At 32.7% G+C, this 19,488-nt stretch overlaps 3 protein-coding genes across 3 annotated transcripts; 1 reads left to right on the plus strand and 2 right to left on the minus strand.

The window, feature by feature from the left end:
* The first annotated feature begins 6,111 nt into the window (after positions 1–6,111).
* On the plus strand, positions 6,112–7,327 carry LOC142629562 (glutathione S-transferase U10-like). Its single transcript, XM_075803568.1, has 2 exons — positions 6,112–6,517; positions 6,793–7,327. Exons 1-2 carry the CDS (start codon positions 6,194–6,196, stop codon positions 7,153–7,155), a joined length of 687 nt encoding a protein of 228 aa, XP_075659683.1. The 5' UTR covers positions 6,112–6,193; the 3' UTR covers positions 7,156–7,327.
* A 2,183-nt stretch (positions 7,328–9,510) lies between these two features.
* On the minus strand, positions 9,511–12,240 carry LOC142629309 (large ribosomal subunit protein eL34). The gene is made up of 4 exons (XM_075803269.1): positions 12,017–12,240; positions 11,750–11,829; positions 9,883–9,992; positions 9,511–9,778 (listed from the first exon to the last, which is right to left on the minus strand). The coding sequence occupies exons 1-4, from the start codon at positions 12,093–12,095 to the stop codon at positions 9,685–9,687; spliced, it is 363 nt and encodes a 120-aa protein (XP_075659384.1). The 5' UTR covers positions 12,096–12,240; the 3' UTR covers positions 9,511–9,684.
* A 2,504-nt stretch (positions 12,241–14,744) lies between these two features.
* LOC142627100 (uncharacterized) lies at positions 14,745–18,950 on the minus strand. The gene is made up of 5 exons (XM_075800899.1): positions 18,414–18,950; positions 17,020–18,311; positions 15,769–16,179; positions 15,287–15,516; positions 14,745–15,191 (listed from the first exon to the last, which is right to left on the minus strand). The coding sequence occupies exons 1-5, from the start codon at positions 18,506–18,508 to the stop codon at positions 14,937–14,939; spliced, it is 2,283 nt and encodes a 760-aa protein (XP_075657014.1). The 5' UTR covers positions 18,509–18,950; the 3' UTR covers positions 14,745–14,936.
* Between the last annotated feature and the right edge of the window lie 538 nt (positions 18,951–19,488).

Consider the following 19,488-nt stretch of genomic DNA (forward strand, 5'->3'; position numbering starts at 1 on the left):
TTTATTTACAAGAGAAAAGGTAAAACTATATATACAAAAGAACATACTTCACTTCTGATAACAGACTCAAAACAAGAGGGACAGCTACCCAAATCAAAAGAGTCAAAAACATTACACTTAAAAAACCATTTAGCTAAAGTATGAGCTACTACATTAGCTAAATTTTTGGCATCATCATTTCATTGTTACAATGTAGTTTAAGTTTTAACCATATGAATTTGCGGTGTATTTCAATTGATAGTTTAGTAATAATGACATTTTTTTTTTTTTTGGTAGTACTCCATATTTGTGACATGAATTCACGTCCCCCTCCCTTACTAATTACCTATATGAACATGTGTGGTCCAAAAAAATAAATAAACATTCCTACTTCGGAGCACTCCATATGGCTGAGTGGAAATAGTGGACTCAATTAATAGCTTGGACAAAGGGCCAAAGGCCAATAATCTTGCGTAAGCCATTACGTTTTTCATTATCTAATTATAGAAACGGTATAACACATGGATCCTATATCTCTAATGGGTCAACCTCATTAATTTCCTGGTCAGCTTCCTTAACCAAATAGACAAAACTTGCTGAGCAAAAAGATGAAGATGATTGGAAGAAATTTCTCATATGAACTCTATAGATTAAGGCTTTTCACTCTATAGATTATGCTCTTTCTTTATTTCTTGTCGCCCAAGAAGACAAAGGTTGCTATCATGCTAGGCCAATTTTCTTATCCCATATTTTACCATTAAAATCTTGAACTATGTACAAATTCTTTGACTTCTTCTCCAAGATTTTAATCAAGAAGCATCTAGTCCAACTCTAATAAAATTTCAAATCTTTCCATTATCACCATTGACTAAAGTGTTCTCTGACCCACCAAACACCACAATACAGTGCAAAAGATCTCACAAAAGGAACTCTATAAATCAATGCCTCAAACAGCCATACATGCAATTCTTGAAATATGAAATTTTCAACAACAAAAAAGAAAATAGTTACTTAAAAAATGTTGAAGCAAGATTTATTAAATAATATAAATTTTGGACAAGTTTGTAGGACCAAAAAAAATGCCCTCCAAAATTAAAAAATTCAATTATAATAACAAATAGTGAAACAAAAAAAATATAAGGATGATATAAAAAGAAAAAAAAATACTAAATAAATCCCACACTCACATCACGTGCAAAAGACGTGGGGTTGTTTATGGCAGCCTAAGTTTACAGTCCACACCAAAAATAAAAAAGAGATACACGGACAGAGCATTTGCAAGCAGAAAAAAGAAAAGAAACGAAGAGAGCGAGAAAAAAAAAAAAAGGAGAGAGCAAGTGAAGAGGAGGAGCACGCAGCAATAGGTTTATATATGAGATTTTATTAGTCTCTTTTTTCTCTAAATTTCTCTCTATCCCTCTTCCTTAAAACTGAATTTTTGTTTGGTAAAACAAATAGAGTGAAGTTTCTTGAGAAGTTCTTAACTCCATATATGAAATTTGAAGTTCTACGAATCAAACAAACAAATAAAGTCTTTGACTTTACCACTTTGAATCAAATTTATGGAATCATTGATTCTACCATTATATGGAGTCCTTGAGTTTACCAATTTAAAAATTGGAGTCTTCGACTCTCCTCCATTTAAACAAGTTGATGGAATCTTTGGTTCCACCATTATACTTAGTAATTCCACCAATTAAACAATTTGAAATTATTGATTCTACCAATTTAAAATAATACACTTAATGGAGTCCTTTACTCCTAAAATTATTTTAAATAAAGTGGGGTTTTTAATTCCTTCAAAATCCAATATGACTAATTCTTAAGATTCCTAATTCTTTAAACAAAATTGGAGTTTCCAATTCACAAAATAAAATGACCATAAAATTGATGTGAGGAAATTTTTTGATTCCCAATTTCTAAAACACGTTTGTAAAAATAAAATTGCTTCAAAGGAGTTTTTTTTTTCCCTTAATTAAATTTGGAAACTTCAATCAAAATATCATTGCTTGTTAAAATTCCTACAAAGAAGTAAATGAAAGAAAGGGAAATTTACTCAGACATACAATTTCTCAAAAAGAGAATCCTTAGTTCAAAATCCATAAAAACATGGGTCCTTGATTTATCTTTGATATTAAAATAAATTATCTCACCCAAAACAAAATTAAGTCAATACTTAATTAAATACCAAGTCTTTGACCTAAATGTCCATCACTTATATTGGACAAAATCATATTTGAGGATTTTAAATCTAAAACCTCAATTTAAGAACTACGAATCAGCTTGATCTCCACCAAGGGTACATAGGCAACTTAAATAAATTATTAGGTGCAACCACAAATGAATAAAAACATATATCCCTCCAAACATAAAAATAAATAAACTTATATACAAAAGCAATGTGGTTGAAATCAAAAGATCTTCCCTTGAAACAAAAGATTGTAACTAAGAGATACATTATCTTTAATGGACAAAACTTTATGAAATTACGAAGCTTTTCATGAGGTTGTTGCTGTGGTTTTTAGCCCCGAAAAGAACCCAGCAATTATGGCATGGTTGAAAGCTCTAAAAAACCATCCATTGATGAAGGAAATGCTCCCACCTCATGACAAGTTGGTTGCTGAGATGAGAGGATAGTATTTGGGCCAATCTCCTTGAGGTTGATGCTTAGGCTAAAGGAAATCCAATCATATACTAGCTACTTAAATAAAAGTAGGGGAAGTTGTACGTTATCTTCAGGGGTTCAAATTAACCTCCTGACTTGGAAAGTAAAAAATATTATTTATATAAAATATTTGTTTTATTAGTTTGATTTACACTTAAAAGTATTTTTCACCTTTGATCATAGCTTAATCCAAAATCAAGTAACAACACAGATCAGTCAATCTCAAAACCCAAAACAGTACAAACTACTCTCACTTTCTCTCTTTGATTTGATTTCTAATCTCATTCTCATGAGTCTCGTCATATCTTTTTTTTTTTAACTATCTAAATCAGTATCTCTCTTTATTATAAATTTATATTATGTATGTGTGTAATATTGATTGTATGCATAATTTATTTATCTTGTCATAATATTATTTGTGTGAATTGTAATGTGTGTGTGTATTATAAATATAATATAACTTTATATAATTTAATAATTAGAAAATACAGAGAGTTTGTTACATGTGTATTTATTGTTAAAAAAAAAACAAATGATGTTTCAAATATTTGATTGGTTAAGTAGACACTTAGTATATTATTTATGTATAAATGAATGTGGTTATATGGGTCAATAATTAATACAATGTCAATAGATTTAGTTTTGTCATTTAGTTTAAATATTTTTTATAAAAACAATGAAATATTTTTTATAAAAAAAATGACAAATAGGAAATAACAATTGAATAAAAATAAAAATGTTGTACAAACTTAAGAAAATAAAATGGTCACACTTATCCATATTAACAATAAATAATAACAATTAATAATGAACTATCATGTAACTATTTCAAAACATGAAAACTCTTAAAATGAAATTGTAAAACTTCATATATTCCTTTTTTTGTAAAAAAAAAACTTCATGTATTTGCATTTTTTTTGTCAATAATTCGATAAATTCAAATTCTATTTTTATTAAATCAATATATATATATATATATATATATATATATATATATATATATATATATAAAAGCAGAGACCTCATATAGGAGAGTATGAAGTTCTGCCATGTGGCACACTCTATGAAGAAAATTGAAATACCTTAACTCACATTAAAGGTAAGAACAAATTAATTCTTGACTTTTGGTTTTATTTGGTTCAATATTTTAAGACTTTTCTAATTAAAAAAAGATATTCTTTGTATTATTTGGTTCAATGTTTGAAGACATTTCATCCAGTCAAAATCTTTTATCCCACTTTTCCTGCTCTACTCTATACTCCACCAATAAAAATTTGCCACATGTTCACCTAATTAATTAAATACTACTATTAATTAATAACGGTAACATTAATAAGTGAATAATGATAATATTTAATTAATTAAGTGAACACGTGGCAAGTTTTTATTTGTGGAGTATAGAGTGGAGCAGGAAAAGTGGGACAGAAGATTTGGACTCCATTTCATCTCTCACACATACACACAAAACACTTTGCATTTTAATTCACTTTTTCACCTCTTGCACTTCTAACCCTTTATATATACCTACTTATTGCCCTTCGTGCTATCCCATGTCAAATACACATAGACAAAAAATGATGTCATTTACCTTCAATCTTTCAACGACACCTACCTAACTCTAACATTGTTGTTTCATCTGCTCGTACCCCATTTGAGTTGGCTACAACCAAGGAAGGAGGGTTTGCGTTTTATATTGAGTGACAATGGTGATTACGATTTTGATGTCAACGTCGGATGTTGTAAATTTGTGGGTTTTGTAAATGATGTGATTAACTGTGGGTGTTTGAGATGTGTATTTTGGTTTAGAATTAAGGAGAGAGAAAGACACATTCTATAAGAAAATTTATTCTATAATTTTTCTTCGAAGTTTTTTTTTTTTTTTTTCATTACTTCAATTGAATAATTATAATGAATATGTGTATGCAATTTATAATTGTTGCTTTTTTTTGATAAACTCATTACTAATAAAGTTTTATAACAACTATGCTATAATACATTTACAACATTCTCCAAAATTATCTTATACAAAATATTACAATATTATCCGTGCATTGCACGGGTAACTTACTAGTTATTATTAATTTAAGTTTTTTAATAACAATCCTGAAAAACAATTTTGGAGCCGCCACTGAATAAAAGGGATATAAATATCCTACGGTGTTTATTGAATAATGGATATATAAAAAAGCCACTTCTTATTGTTTTTTTTTTTTAATAAAAAACTTTATTTACAAGAGAAAAGGTAAAACTATATATACAGAAGAACATACTTCACTTCTGATAACATACTCAAAACAAGAGGAATAGCTACCCAAATCAAAAGAGTCAAAAACATTACACTTAAAAAACCATTTAGCTAAAGTATGAGCTACTACATTAGCTAAATTCTTGGCATCATCATTTCATTGTTACAATGAAGGTGAAGTTTTAACTATATGAGTTTGAAGTGTATTTCAATTGATAGTTTAGTAATAATGACATTTTTTTTATTTTTGGTAGTACTCCATATTTGTGACATGAATTCACATCCCCCTCCCCTACTAAATACCTATATGAACATGTGTGGTCCAAAAAAATAAATAAACATTCCTACTTCGGAGCACTTCATACAGGGGCGGAGGTAGGGGGGTCGAGAGGGGGCAATTGCCCCCCCTGACCTCACCCAAACCCCACCCCCCTTTTATATATATATATATATATATATATATATATATATATATATATATATATATATATATATATATCTTTTAGATTTAGTATTTGTTTTGTATAAGTTTTTGTTTGCTTTAAGCTTATGGTTTTCAACTTTGCAATTGCATGTAATTGTGCTATGGAGCTGTCACTCTTGGCTCCAATTGTAATATACTCTTCTCGGCCGGTAATTAGTAAAAAGCTCTCCTAACATCGTATAATAATAACTATATATTGATTGTTTTTTTTAACTTTTACTTGTTTGAAAAATATACTTAGTCACCTATGAAGTATCTTAGATACAACAACATTTATACTAAATCTAGCGTTACGCACAAGGAAAAAAAATAAAAAATAAAAACTAAACACTTACCTTATATTTATATGTTAATCAAATTTTTTGTTTAATTAGTAAAGTATTTTTTTATTATACTAATTAAAAAAATTGAAATTGATTTTCTCTTCAATTCTTTATTTTCATCTTCCCCCCCCCCCCCTAAATTAAAATCCAGGCTCCGCCGCTGACTCCATATGGCTGAGTGGAAATACTGGACTCAACTAATAGCTTGGACAAATTCAGCAAAAAAAATTAATAGCTTGGACAAAGGGCCAAAGGCCAATAATCTTGCGTAAGCCATTACATTTTTCCTGCTTTCATTATCTAATTATAGAAACTGTATAACACATGGATCCTATATCTCTAATGGGTCAACCTCATTAATTTCCTGGTCAGCTTCCTCAACCAAATAGACAAAACTTGCTGACCAAAAAGATGAAGATGATTGGAAGAAATTTCTCATATGAACTCTATAAATTAAGGCTTTTCAGTGTAAAAGAAAGCTAACTGAGAGAGAGAGAATGGAGGAGAAGAAAGGTGAAGTTGTCCTGTTTGGAACATGGACCAGCCCAATCTGCACTAGAGTTGAGCTAGCCCTTAAACTAAAAGGCATACCCTATGAGTATGTGGAGGAAGATTTGAAAAACAAAAGTGAGTTGCTCCTTAGCCACAATCCAGTCCACAAGAAAGTACCTGTACTTGTTCACAATGGGAAATCCATTGCTGAGTCACTAATTATTCTTGAATACATAGAAGAGTGCTGGAATACCACCCCAAAACTATTGCCTGAGGATCCTCACCAAAGGGCAAAACTCCGTTTTTGGGCCAATTATTACGATCAAAAGGTGGGTTTTTTCTCTCCCTCACACACACAATTTCGATGCTATTGTGTATTGAACACAATATGAACATGATATATGTTCAAAATTGGTTTAGTGTTGATCTTGTATCCCATCCAGTGCACTAAAACATTAGATGGAGACCTTGCCCCTTTGGTTAACTAATTCTATAAAGATAAAATAAACAAACATTTGTACTCTCCTCTTTGTTGATTTGCTACTTCAACCGATTATGTAGCATTTGTGTGCAAACACTAATAAAAGCATTTTGGTGTCATCAGGTTGTGCCAATCTTCTACATCATCGCCACGGCCAAAGGCAAGGAGGAAATAGAGAAAGCCATTGAAGACTTGAGCCAAGTGCTTAAGGTGTTTGAAGAAGGTATTGAAAAGGATTTTCCAGGGCAGAACCCATTCTTCAATGGCGATAGCTTAGGGTATCTTGGTATCTCTATTGGCTCACATGGATGCAACTACAAAGCTGTTCATGAGATCGTGGATGCGGTAGTCATATCAGAAAAGAACCCAAAGTTTCTATCATGGATCAATGCTCTGAAGAACTGCCCTCTGATGGAGGAGACACTACCGCCTCATGACAAATTGGTTGCCAGGTTCAAAGTCTTTCTTCCATCTGCTCAAGCTTAATATTGAAGCGGAAAGACAGGCTTACCATGTATCAAGCTCTGATTGATGATGGTTGTACCTTTTAATTGTTAGAAATAAATCCTTTGTCTCTTAGCCAAAAAATTAAATGTAAGCAGAACTATGGTGCTACTGTTTGGTTTCTATAAAGGGTTGGCTGAGTGTTTTGTTTCTACTGTTCAATGCTTAAAACTCGCATATGTTAGAAAGATTTCCATTAAAGTTAGAAATTGCAGCTTGTTGAAATTGCAGAGAGAGAACAGAGACTTTTCTCAAGGATGCCTTTCAATAGTCATTGTCATTGTATGGCTGTAAGATTTTTCTTAAGCTAGAAATAAATGTATATCCAGCATGTAGCAGCCCTTCTTGACATTCCAAGCAATTATCAACTCACAATGTTCCCCAGACTTTAAGGGCTGACCAAGGAAACCGTCCATCTAAGACATCACTGCAAGAAAGCCCAAACAGGAGGAAGAACGCAAGTCTACACATAAGCCAACCAAGGAAGTCAATCTCACCAAAGGCTGTACCATTTTGGCCAGCAAAAAGATATATTTCAATACCGATGTATCGTTTTAGATTTACCGTTATTTAAAATATATATAATATATATATTATTTGTATATATTTTAAAAATAAATAAATAAATATTATTTGTATGTTTATAACTTTAATTATTTGGTAAAAGTTAATTTGTTAAGCCATTAAACTTGTTAAGCTTATGAGCACTAGCATTGGAGTACGTAAACACTTCTCAGTTGCTATCTTACAACCTAAGCCACCCATAATCCACTTCATCGGGGTTTGTAAACTTAAAAAAAATATGCAACCTTACTATGAAAAATATATATTATTTTAATACGTGTGTGAAGAGAAAATATGAGCAGCGAAAAAGAGAGGATAACACTTTTTATTATTTGATTAGGTAGTTTGTATTATTTTACTAGATTGTATGTAAAAATAAAAATTGGAATGTAAAGTGAGTTGTAAAATAAGTTGGTAAAATAGATAAAGTAGTGTTTGAAAATATATATATATATATATATATATATATATATATATATTTTTTTTTTTTTTTTTTTTTTTGCACTCTCGGATGCTAATGTTGTAAGTTTAATATAAAAAATATGAACAAAGATAAAAGTATAAGACAAAAAAAGAAAATAAAAAAGGAGTAGTAAGTGAGAAATGAGCTATTACGGGAGAGGCAGTTGGTAGAAAAAGATCAAATAATTAGAAAAACTAAAATGGTGATTGATAAAACCAAAGAACACAAAATTTTCTCAATCTTTCAAGTAACTTTTGTTAGCTTTTTACTCCACACGCGTTAACTTACTGACTAGCCCTACTTTCCATTTCACACAATTTAAACTTCCAAGACTCTTATCTCACGTGAATTGCTATATTTCTCTTCCCACCACACATACTGTCAGATTTTTCTCTCCAACATGGGACTATTTCCCTCTCATTAGCCAAACCTTTCATTAGCCAAAACATGTTTTCAGATTTGACCTCTCTCTCCCTCTTTCTTAGATCAAGCATTCAACTCCGTTTCACTGCTTTGATGCCGATGCCACTCTATTCATTGCCAGCCAGATTTCACTATCACCCGTGCCAGATTCGCTATCACCAATGTGAGGCCAAGATGAAGAGATCCCAAATCAATGTGAGGAGGAGAATTTCTGGGTTACTGTGTGTTAAATCGACCTCCTTTTCTTTCGGGTCCGATATCTAATTTTGGGCCAAAACTCGATATATAAATCCTTATACAGCCAAAACAGATCCAGCATGACCGATATTTAAACCAGTACAAAATAACAATGTTACTATACCCAGCCATACCGGCCAGTATGGTACAAAATTATCTTCGTTGAGGCCAACCCTATAGATATTAAGCACAACGTCGGGCTTGCTAAAATGAACTAGTATGCTTAATAAAATTACTTTTTTTTTCTTTTATTGCCCAAAATTCCAAAGTTTACAGAAATAGCTTCTACTAATCCTCTACAACTACAACTACAACTAAAATCCATCCTCATCTTTTACGCACCTAATTATGATTGAATTTGTACTTCAAAACCAAGCACAACTCATTGAAAATTTGCAACATAACTCACATCAGTTAGGAATTGTACCTAAAAATAAATAAAAGTTTGAGTGAGCGGAGGGATAGCATTTGGGAGTAGGGTTGTGGCATCACACATTGGAAATCAGTAGGCAGAGGTGATTGAAAAACATTAACTGTAAATGGCAAATAAATTCCTATGAAGCATCTGAGCCAGACATTCTTAAAAAAATGCTTGCAATGGAAAGCTAAAAAGACATCACATAGCAACAATATATTTACCAAGAGACAAATTATAGAAACAAGCAAAATCTTAGCATAATGGATTTGTCAACAAATACATGGTTCAAACCAAAACAAAAGACGGATCCAAATCAGAAAACCTCAAATTACTTTCCATGTTTCTCCACGCGCTGCAATAGCCAAAATTACACTAAAGCTGCTAGAAGCTCACTAAGATCTTGAACTTAACTCTTTGAGGCTTGCTTTTCCTTGGTCTTCTGAATCTTCAAGACCTTTTTCACAATTTTTTGCTCTTCCACCAAAAAGGCACGAATGATCCTAACAAAAAATTCGAACCACTTAAGAATACTTTCCCCAAGCACATGAAAACAAAAAATTCAAGGAGAAAAAACTGATAATACTAGGGTCTAGCAAGAACAAACCTTTCCCTGACAGCACTTCCAGAGAGTACACCACCATAAGCCCTGTTAACAGTCCTCCGGTTCCTAGGTAACCTAGACCTCTTATATTCAGCAGGTCTCAAATGAGGAATCTGCAAACACAGCCAAAATTGTATTATAGCTGAAAGTGTAAAAATAATTTAGATGGAGTAGAAAAAATATCACATTATAGCCACAATTGTGCAAATAACAATAATACAATATCAATCATAATTTTGAATAAAACAAAACTCAATGGATATTATCAACAATCAAGCTACAAGCTTTTCTGACTACGAAAAGCACTCTTAACATCTAAAAAAATCTTATACTCAGGAAAGAGAAAGATGCAATTTCTTGTCTCACCAAAGTAAACAGCTACTGCACCAATTTAAAACACAGCTCTAGTAGAATCATGAAGAGTAAACACATAAAAATAATTCAATAATTGTCATTGAACATACAATTGAACCTTAATTTTCATCTATTGGGTTTTTTAATTTAATTAATTAAAGTACCTATTGGATTTTTTGATTATCACTACCAAATCCTTGAACTACCATGGACCCAAGGTATATCTCAACATGAATCATCATCATCAGGTGCCACACACACATATTTATGATAGGCAACTAACACATACAGTTTCCCTTGAAACCATAACCTCATCCTCCACTTTCCACTTGCAAGGGCAGTAGGCGCCATTTGACCTAGAGTTGATCAGCCATACTAAAACAAATGATGAAGTTGACTAAAGTCACTAAATCTGTCAGTCTCACGGCCAAAGATAAAAGGAACAAGAAAACTGCAATCATGATAGGCAACTTGCTTTTGCTTTGTTGAGCTATGCTATTGCTATTAACTCAACTAATAACTGAACATAGATTTAGATACTAAATGAACTAAAACTTAATAGGGTCCCGCTAATGAGTGCCTAAAGCACATTTTTTTTAAAAAAAAATTATTGTGGATCTATAAAATGGACAAGAATACACAGAAAGATGTGCTTAAGGCACTCATTAGTCATTAGCAGGATCCTATTAAGTTTTAGTTCATTTAGCATCTCAATCCATGTTCAGTTATCAGTTGAATTAATGACAATAGCATAGCAAAACAAACCAAAAGCAATTTTCCCCAATCAGATGAGCATAATAGAGATATCTCAAAATCCGTGCACTTGAGCTACAATTCTTGTAACTTACAGTGGCTAGAATTGCTGAAAATTTCAGCCAACAATCTACACCCAGTATAAAACTGAGTAAATTACTCACTCAGTCATGCAAAATTGCTCACGCCACTTTGTCACAGATTAATGTTCAACAACGATAGCAAAGTCAATGTTTATAAACACATAGTAATATCAAAAAACCCCATTTACCCAAATCAACGCAAGAAAGACCAATTCTACTCAAATACCCAAAACATCAGTATCAGTTATAAACCCAACTCCACAATAATATCAATCAATGTTCTTTGCCATTGGATCTAACTTATACCCTACATTCATCACAACAAAATTAACAAAAGAAATACTATTTCCATTTCCATTCCCATTCCCAATCACTCCAATCCACGACTGTTTCCTCACAGATAACCAAATCATTCTTACTTAGCCATCTCCAAATCCACTCTACAATACTCATAAACACCAATTGACAACAAAAAATCACCCGGGTCTCAATAATTTTTTAATATTTATCAATAATTATCAATAACACCAATCAGATTCCTGTCAAAAACTCAACATTTCCAACTGTTTCCACACATTCAATCACATCATCAAAGCAACAACACAGGCTCAGATCTCTACATATTAAAGAAAACCCAATAAACAAAATTGAAAAACTAAAAACAAAACAAACCAACATACCCCTTGGATCCTCTTGCCAGTTACAGGACACTTGGGTCCACTTGCCCTCTTCTTTGTGGTCTGGTACACTAGCTTCCCTCCTAATACACACCAAAATCATAACAACAACAATAAAACCAATCAGAAAAAAAAAAACACAAAAACAAAAACCCAAAAACCAAATCTTTCACATACACACACTACAATCATTATATTCAAAAAATAAATAAATAAAATTTCCATAACCCAATAAAATTGAACACAAATTAGAGTTAAAAGGGTTTTTACCAGGGGTTTTGACGACGCGGTGTTGATTGGATTTGGTGGCGTAGCTGTGCCGCTTGCGATATGTTAGACGCTGCACCATTTTTGCGAAGCTCTGAGGCTCTCTCTCTCTCTCTCTTAGGGTTTTGGGGGAATTAGAGAGGGGAGGCTTTGGAATTGTTGAGACTTGAGAGAGAGAATGAGGGAGATAGATATATTGAGGGTTTCGGAGAGTGTTTAATTGCCCTAGATCGGACGGTTGTGAGGAGATCTTGACTTTTTGTGTTTGATCTTGACTTTGGTTGGTTTTTGGACGGTGTAGATTTGGACACCGTGGATTGGGTTGTCTGAAAAAGTTCCACATGTGCAAACAAAAACCGTCGTCGTTTTGTTTTTGTTAAATTTCAGCCATTTATCCAAATTTTCTTTCATACATATCCTATCTCTAAACTTATGAAAAATTTATTAATACCCACTTTTGTGAGGGTCTAAAATATTTTAAAAAATAATTAATGAAAATTTTGAAACATAAAGAAATCTAAATTTAGTATGAAAATGAATTGAACACAAGGAGTCAAAACAAAATTATAAAACATAAAAAACTAAAATTATAATAACCATAAGTTTTAATGGCCAAAAGTGTACTTTAGTCATAATAAAACTATCCAAGAAAGAAAACGGTGACAAATATATTTTTTCTAATGTTATCATATAAGTTGTGGTTGTACGGCCACAACAGTGTATGAATTGTTGGGCCTAGACCTTCAATTAATTTGTATAATACTAAATTTAGCCTACAATAGAAAGTCCCAAAAGGAGTTTGGCTAGTAGATGGTGGCTAAGAATGGTTGTGAGGTGATTTTTATTGCAAATCTAATTGCCCAATGAGGATCTTGGACAGTTGAGGTATCCCTTAGGTGTCTCAAGCTAGATCACTTCTCCCCCAATACAAGTTGAAAATCTCTCCTTCACCCATGTTTCTCTCCCTTGAAAATGCTCCAAACACCACTTCTCACCTCTCTCTTGCCTTTTATACTCTTTTGTTAGTGGGATTGCGATGATGAGAATATTCCACTCATATGTAAGTCCCACCATTTGCTATATATGGGTGGCCCCTTGGGTTGAGGCTACTTTTTTAGTGTGTTCAATCCCACTTTCAGGAGATGGGTCTCATGATTCTGTCACCGCAATGATTCCCTAGCAACTTGAACTCGGTATTAAATCATGTGCTCGAATGACAAGCTTCCCTAGGACATTATCTCCCTTCCTCACGAGTAAATATGGCCTACTTGGGTCTTAATGTGGTCACCTTGTCATTTATGTGATAACCTAGTTCGGCCCCATACTTATGGGCTAGACAATGGGTCAGTGGCTCTTGGGTTAGTTTCGACCTAGGCCGAACGTTGTCTACCTACATAAGTATTTAAAAAGCTTGCTTTCCTTTTTCATATCATCATTTCAATATTTATTTAAATATATTAGTTTAAACTAATTAAAATTATACCTCTTTTTTAAAACACATATTGATTAATAACTCATATTAAAAGCCTTTTAGCTTTAGATTTTTTAAAATACTTTTATAGTGATGCAAACCTTCTACTTTGTCTGTTTGGATGAAACAATTTAGTACTAAATAATTCTAATTAAATTAAGTCTTATATATATAAAAAAATAATTATAATTAGATTACGTAAGTTTTTAATTTGAGCTTTGTACAATTTTTTTCGTGATTGCATGGAATAACAACCAAAATCTAAAACTTTTGAATTCTCTCTCTAAAAGTAAAACTAATAACATTATTGTTCAAATTAGTATAGAAATAGAATATTTAATATGTTATGTGCACTTTATGAAAATTTTCTTTTTCTTGGAAAAGTCCATGTACTTAAATGTTACAGATGGGCCGAATTCCGAACCCAACCTTTAAGTTGGTCTACACTCAACAACAATTAAGAAAGCAAAGTGCAGCACCTTTCTAGTTGGGCTAGGAGATTCGCATTTGAAGATATGGAGTGCCCAATATGCAATAGTGATCCAGATACAATGATCTACATTTAAATTTTATGCCCCCTAGCTTAAATTATCAAATTATCTGGTACACTATCAGAATGGGCTCATAATCTAACTCAAAGCATCTTGGGCCACTCGTTAGATTCTTTCATGTAATAACTTGGTGGGTATAAAACGGGTAACTGCATACACTCAGAGAATAGTCAGATACTCGAAGAGATCTGAATATTCTCATTTGTCAAAATATAAATAAATAATCTCACTCAAAAGCTTTCAAAATCCAGGTGATTTGATTAGCTCAAGAAATAAGAATGCTAGGAGAGGGGTTCACTACGATTATTTTGCAAGGGGATGCATTAAATATTGTTGATCCCATTTGTAGATCTCTCTCTTTATCATTTTGTTTTTCTGTTTTTTCTTTTGCCTTTCTTTTAATGGAACCATTTGTTGCTCTCTAGTACTCCCACACTGGGCTCTAGCTTCTGCTGTAGATGATGCGAGAGATATTGAAGTTCTACTGTTTTTTGGTCATCTAACCATGTAGCGAGAGAAACATGTAGCCAAACTGGGCTTTGGACTCATACCTATAAAATCTGTTAACACTCTTTGAGAAATTGATTAACACACACAAAAAAAAAAAAAAAAAAAAAACCATAAAATCAAAGGAACGTTGCTCTTTCAAAGAGTCATCAGTGATGAATCAGACTGATCCAAAATTCATATATAAGGGACAAAAAGAATAGAAAAAAAAAATCCAAGTAGTTTATAAAACTTCACTAGTGAAATAAGCAATTTATTGTGTGTATACAGTATCGTAGAATTTATCTATCAGGGAAATCTAATCCCATTCTGCTTTCTTTTATCTATTGCTATAAATCTGTAACCAACATTGTATGTGCATAGTTCAAGAAAAATCGTGGCCCTGCACGCCATTTCAGCATGGAAAAAGTAAAAATGAAGGTTCCATGTGAATCTTTCTGCTAACAATGTTAATTTGGTCCAGTTTTCCATGACACCATGCTAATTGGTCCCTTGTTAATCTTGACATATTTAGCACTCTTGAAACCAATTTCAGCTCGACCTGAGCAATGAGTTGCAAATGATCCAACTGATCATTATTCTGATGTTTTTGGAACCTTTTTACTATGCAATTTCCACTTCTCAGTATGTCCTTGAGCTTTTTCTCCTTCTGCAATACATAAAAATTAGAAGGTTTAACTTTTTGAAATACAAGCCAAAGTACAAGTCCTAGCAATTAGTTATATACAAATTAAGAAAGCAAACCTTTTGAAGATCAGATCGAGTGTTCAACAAAACCTCTAAGTCTGCAGCATGTTGGAGATTGATATGGTTTTGCTGAGGACTATTTAGGATCACAATCTTTTCATCTTTATCAGCACGAACAAATTCCCAAAAGACCCGCAGCGAATCCTCAATGATCTTTGCTAACATGCCACTTGAAATTGCATCTTCCTCCTCATCTCTTCTTACCTTCTTCTCCTTAAAGCAATCATCTAGTAATGCAAATATACATTATTTTATGAAGATGCAAGGTGCTCAAATGACAGGGTCATTCTAAGATACTTTTTTTATTTAATGTACTATACCTACCAAATCTTAAATTTATATCTTTTATTATTAAATATATATTATAGAAGGGAATGTCCTATATTAATAATTAAGATTTAAGTATGGTAGGTGAAGAAAAAAGTGTGTAACTTAGAATTCTAGAGAAACGTTATTGTTCACTTCATAACTTTGATTACCTCTGATGGCTGGAATTTGAAGAAGGTTACGAAGGACACATCGATTGTTGACATAGTTTTGCACTCTGGGACCTTGAAATGGTTCATTCTCCATAAATCTTTGCATGAGTACTTGAAAGAGTTGAAACTCACCGGCAACTTGATTATACCTTTGCAAACCCTGAGAATTGAAATTTTGAAGTTCTTGGACTTTCCCATACTGCCAGTGGAGTATTTCCCAAGAAAGGCAAACATGTCCAACATAAACCAATTCCAAGTTGCTTTGCAATTCTCCAGTGAATTTCTGCATTGGATCAGCTGTGACCCTTCGTTGTTTACGCGGCCATATGTTATGTGGAAGAGACTTAGCAGCTGAGGCTGAAGAATTTAGCATTGAATTTGATTTAACTGGGTCTTTCAGCTGAAGAAATCCTATGGATGATCACAAAGCAGATCAGTAAAGTTATTCAAAACAAAAACAAATTGATATTTATTTATTTTTGAAAGGGAATTAATCATAAATATTAATAAAAACATTCGTTTTCACTTCTATTAATCAAATATTTGACATGAAACTTGTCTCATCAGTCCAAAACGACTTTTCACGCTTATTCTGTGTTGGATACCTTTAGAACCACAAGAGCAAAGGAAGTGGGGTATTAAGCCATTATTGATGTTCTTATGCCTTTAAAGTATTGGTAGGAATGAAGGGAAGGGACAAGATCAGTTATATGACAATAAACACCTTGGATATTGACTTGCCATTAGTTGTACCATTCTTAATTTCATGAGTGGACAAGATATCAGAAGATTATGTGCCATAATTAGCTAAAAATTAATTATGATGGAGACCCACCATGTAAAATAATTCTCTTAAAGAACCTTTCATCAAAAAAAAAAATCTCTTAAAGAATCCTTTTAGAAAAAAATCTTCAACAGAATCAGATGGTACAACCAAATAGTATATTCAACTGTTTATAGCAATGGAAAAAAAGAATGTAATTTATGTCATGAAATTGTATATAGAAGAGAATTCTTTTTATTACTATTAGTATCAGCTAAAACAGATTATTGTGACAAGAAATTGGAGTACAATAATTTTAAAGAGTGCAGACTAATACAAATATGTTCACTAACACTGCAAATTGAAAGTCACAGACGTGCCACTAACACTAACAAAATTTTGCAACCTCAGATTTGGTTTTAATCATACACTAATGCTTTGACAAGCCAGAAATCAAATTAAATGAGAGAAGTAATTTGAAAACTCACCGATTGCATGCATGGTCTGGCTATTCAACATGTCTAGTTTTCGCATTTTTTCTGCATAGCTCTTGTAGACCTTTTGAATCTCTTCCATTCGATCTTTGAACTCGAACTTTACATCGATCTTCAGTGGCTTTAGACCTTCAACAATGGTTGGAGACTCTGGCTCTTCTTCTTCTAAAATAGTGGGAAGTCCACCAGTTCTTGCATTTCTGAGTTCCAATTTCAGCTGTTCTATTACATCCTCATGCTCCCACATGTAATCCAAGTCATTTTGATCATCAGAATTCGATTTGGATGGTTTCTCCCCCAAGTTAGTTCCTTCAATTTTTTCCAAATTATTTTCGGGTTCCTTCTCACCTTGGACTAAATCTTCCTCTTCATGTTTGTTCACAACTTCACCAGACAAAATTTTGGCTTTCAAGCTGCTTAAATTCTTGAAATGGGGTTCAAATTCTATATATTCTTCATCAGAATCATTTGAATCATCATCGGCATCAATCTCTTCAGGATCAGAAAGACTTATTTCACAGCTTGAAATTTCTTCAACAATCTCACTTTCTTCTTCAACAATCTCACTTTCTTCTTCAATAATCTCACTTTCTTCCTCAATATCTTCTACCACCTTTTCAGCATCATTGGCCAAAAGGCCTACAGGTTCCAATACTTTATCAACATTTCTATAGGCAAAAAACTCATAGGTAATTGATTCAACTATGTAATTGCTCATTGACAATTCACCACTTGAACTAATTGACTCAGGTTCTGAACCAAACCTTAGTGAGCAATCTTCTGAAACCGATTCAACTTCATCCACAGAATCTTCCTTACACAGACTGATTATTTCTAAGCCATCAATCTCTCCCTTCTCAGAAACCACATGTTCAGTGAATATTTTCTGCTCTGCTTTCTCTAAAACCATTGCAACACCAAAGCTTTCAACAGAGTCCTCTGTTTTATCTAAACCGACAACCTCTTCTTCTAAATTAACCTTTACAATATCTTTGTTTTCTATATTGTTGCAAACAGTGTAATCTTTTGAACCCAGATACAATTCTTGGACATTGAAGCTCATACTTTTTGGTTGTTCCACAAAGCCACTAATACCTTTCCCAATCATAAACTCATACTTATTAGCACTAGCGGCAGCCATGGCAGACATACAATTCTCACTTTCTCCATTGCTTTTATTGTCACTCTCACTTTCCTCTAACCAAAAACCACTCTCCGCTTCTCTAAAATCCTCCATATCCAAGTCCCTTGAACCATGGTCCTTTTTGCAATAATTTTCCAGAGATCTGTAAAACGAAACAAAAAAAAACTCAGTTTTAAACAATAGTAAAAACCTTGAAAAAAAGAAAAGAAAACCAGAACATAATTAGAAATGTAAACTTTATTACCTGAGAATGAATCTGAATAGTAATCCAAAAACATACAACAAGTAGTTGCAGATAAAACCCAATACAGAAGCCATAAAAGCCATGAACTGAACCATCTTCTAGTACACAAACTCATTTGCAAAACACGTTTAATATCACCGCCAAATCTACATGGCCTTTAAGCTTAAGCAAGTTTTTGGTACCCATCATTTCAATCAAGCTCAAAACTTTTTTATTTTTTTACTTAAAAAAATTCCCCTCAATTCTAAGCAAAGTTAAAGGAGGGTGGAGAGTGACATGGGCACAGAAAATTTCTCAATCAACGTTCATATAAGATAGTGGACATTCCACTGGTAGACAATGAAGTTTGAATGTTGAAATAAGGGAATTGGAACAAAAAATTTAGGCCATTGTTTTTTGTTTGTTTGAGACCAAATTGGCGAGATTAAAGGGGAAGAGATTGATAGAGAAAAATCTGCAGAGATATAAAGAAAGCAACGTTAAGAGGAATATTAAATGTGAAAGAAACTTTCTTTTTCTGGTTCACTTTGATTGTCCGAGTGTAACAGTTTTCTGTTTCTGTTTTTTTTACACGTTTCAGAAGTAACGAGACAACGGAGAGTCAAAATTGATAGATGACATGGACACTTTGTCTGCTTTTGTGACTTTGTGTGCGTTGAGGATTTTCTTTTCTTTTGATAAAAACTAAAATTTATTGTTGTTTTTTTTTTACTTGTCCGAAGGAGGATTTTTGGTCGGTGGTGGTTTTGATTAGGTGCATGTCAATGTTAAGGGATCACCCAAGGTACCCTTTTCGGGAGTCGTTGAGGAAAGGTGTGATTCATAGGATTCCTGAATGTAAAAAATGTAAAAACATGTGTTACTTGTAAATTGCATTTCGAGTAGTTTTTGTATCAATGTTCATCCACCATTTTTAAATTTTAAGGGTGGTTGAGGGCAGGAATGTATGGTTATAGGATTCTTGAATGTCAAACACATGTGCTTCTCTTTGTGATTGTTTTGTTAAAAACCTTATGTAAAGACAAATTTTCCTATTTTTGTGTTTAGTAATATTAATAAATATTGGACGAAGGAA

Source organism: Castanea sativa, chromosome 3 (genome assembly GCF_040712315.1).
Source record: "Castanea sativa cultivar Marrone di Chiusa Pesio chromosome 3, ASM4071231v1".
In the NCBI taxonomy this organism is placed as follows: Eukaryota; Viridiplantae; Streptophyta; class Magnoliopsida; order Fagales; family Fagaceae; genus Castanea; species Castanea sativa.

Excerpts from the sequence above, each read along its gene's own strand:
- LOC142629562 (XM_075803568.1), top strand. The coding sequence starts at position 6,194 with ATGGAGGAGAAGAAAGGTGAAGTTGTCCTGTTTGGAACATGGACCAGC. Across the intron at positions 6,518-6,792 it reads CCAATTATTACGATCAAAAG|GTTGTGCCAATCTTCTACAT; the intron begins GTGGGTTTTTTC and ends TGGTGTCATCAG.
- LOC142629309 (XM_075803269.1), bottom strand. The coding sequence starts at position 12,095 with ATGGTGCAGCGTCTAACATATCGCAAGCGGCACAGCTACGCCACCAAA. Across the intron at positions 11,830-12,016 it reads CCGCGTCGTCAAAACCCCTG|GAGGGAAGCTAGTGTACCAG; the intron begins GTAAAAACCCTT and ends GGTGTGTATTAG. Across the intron at positions 9,993-11,749 it reads CTGGCAAGAGGATCCAAGGG|ATTCCTCATTTGAGACCTGC; the intron begins GTATGTTGGTTT and ends CTGTGTTTGCAG.
- LOC142627100 (XM_075800899.1), bottom strand. The coding sequence starts at position 18,508 with ATGGTTCAGTTCATGGCTTTTATGGCTTCTGTATTGGGTTTTATCTGC. Across the intron at positions 15,517-15,768 it reads TCAAATTCCAGCCATCAGAG|ATGATTGCTTTAAGGAGAAG; the intron begins GTAATCAAAGTT and ends TTGCATTACTAG. Across the intron at positions 15,192-15,286 it reads CTCGATCTGATCTTCAAAAG|AAGGAGAAAAAGCTCAAGGA; the intron begins GTTTGCTTTCTT and ends TATGTATTGCAG.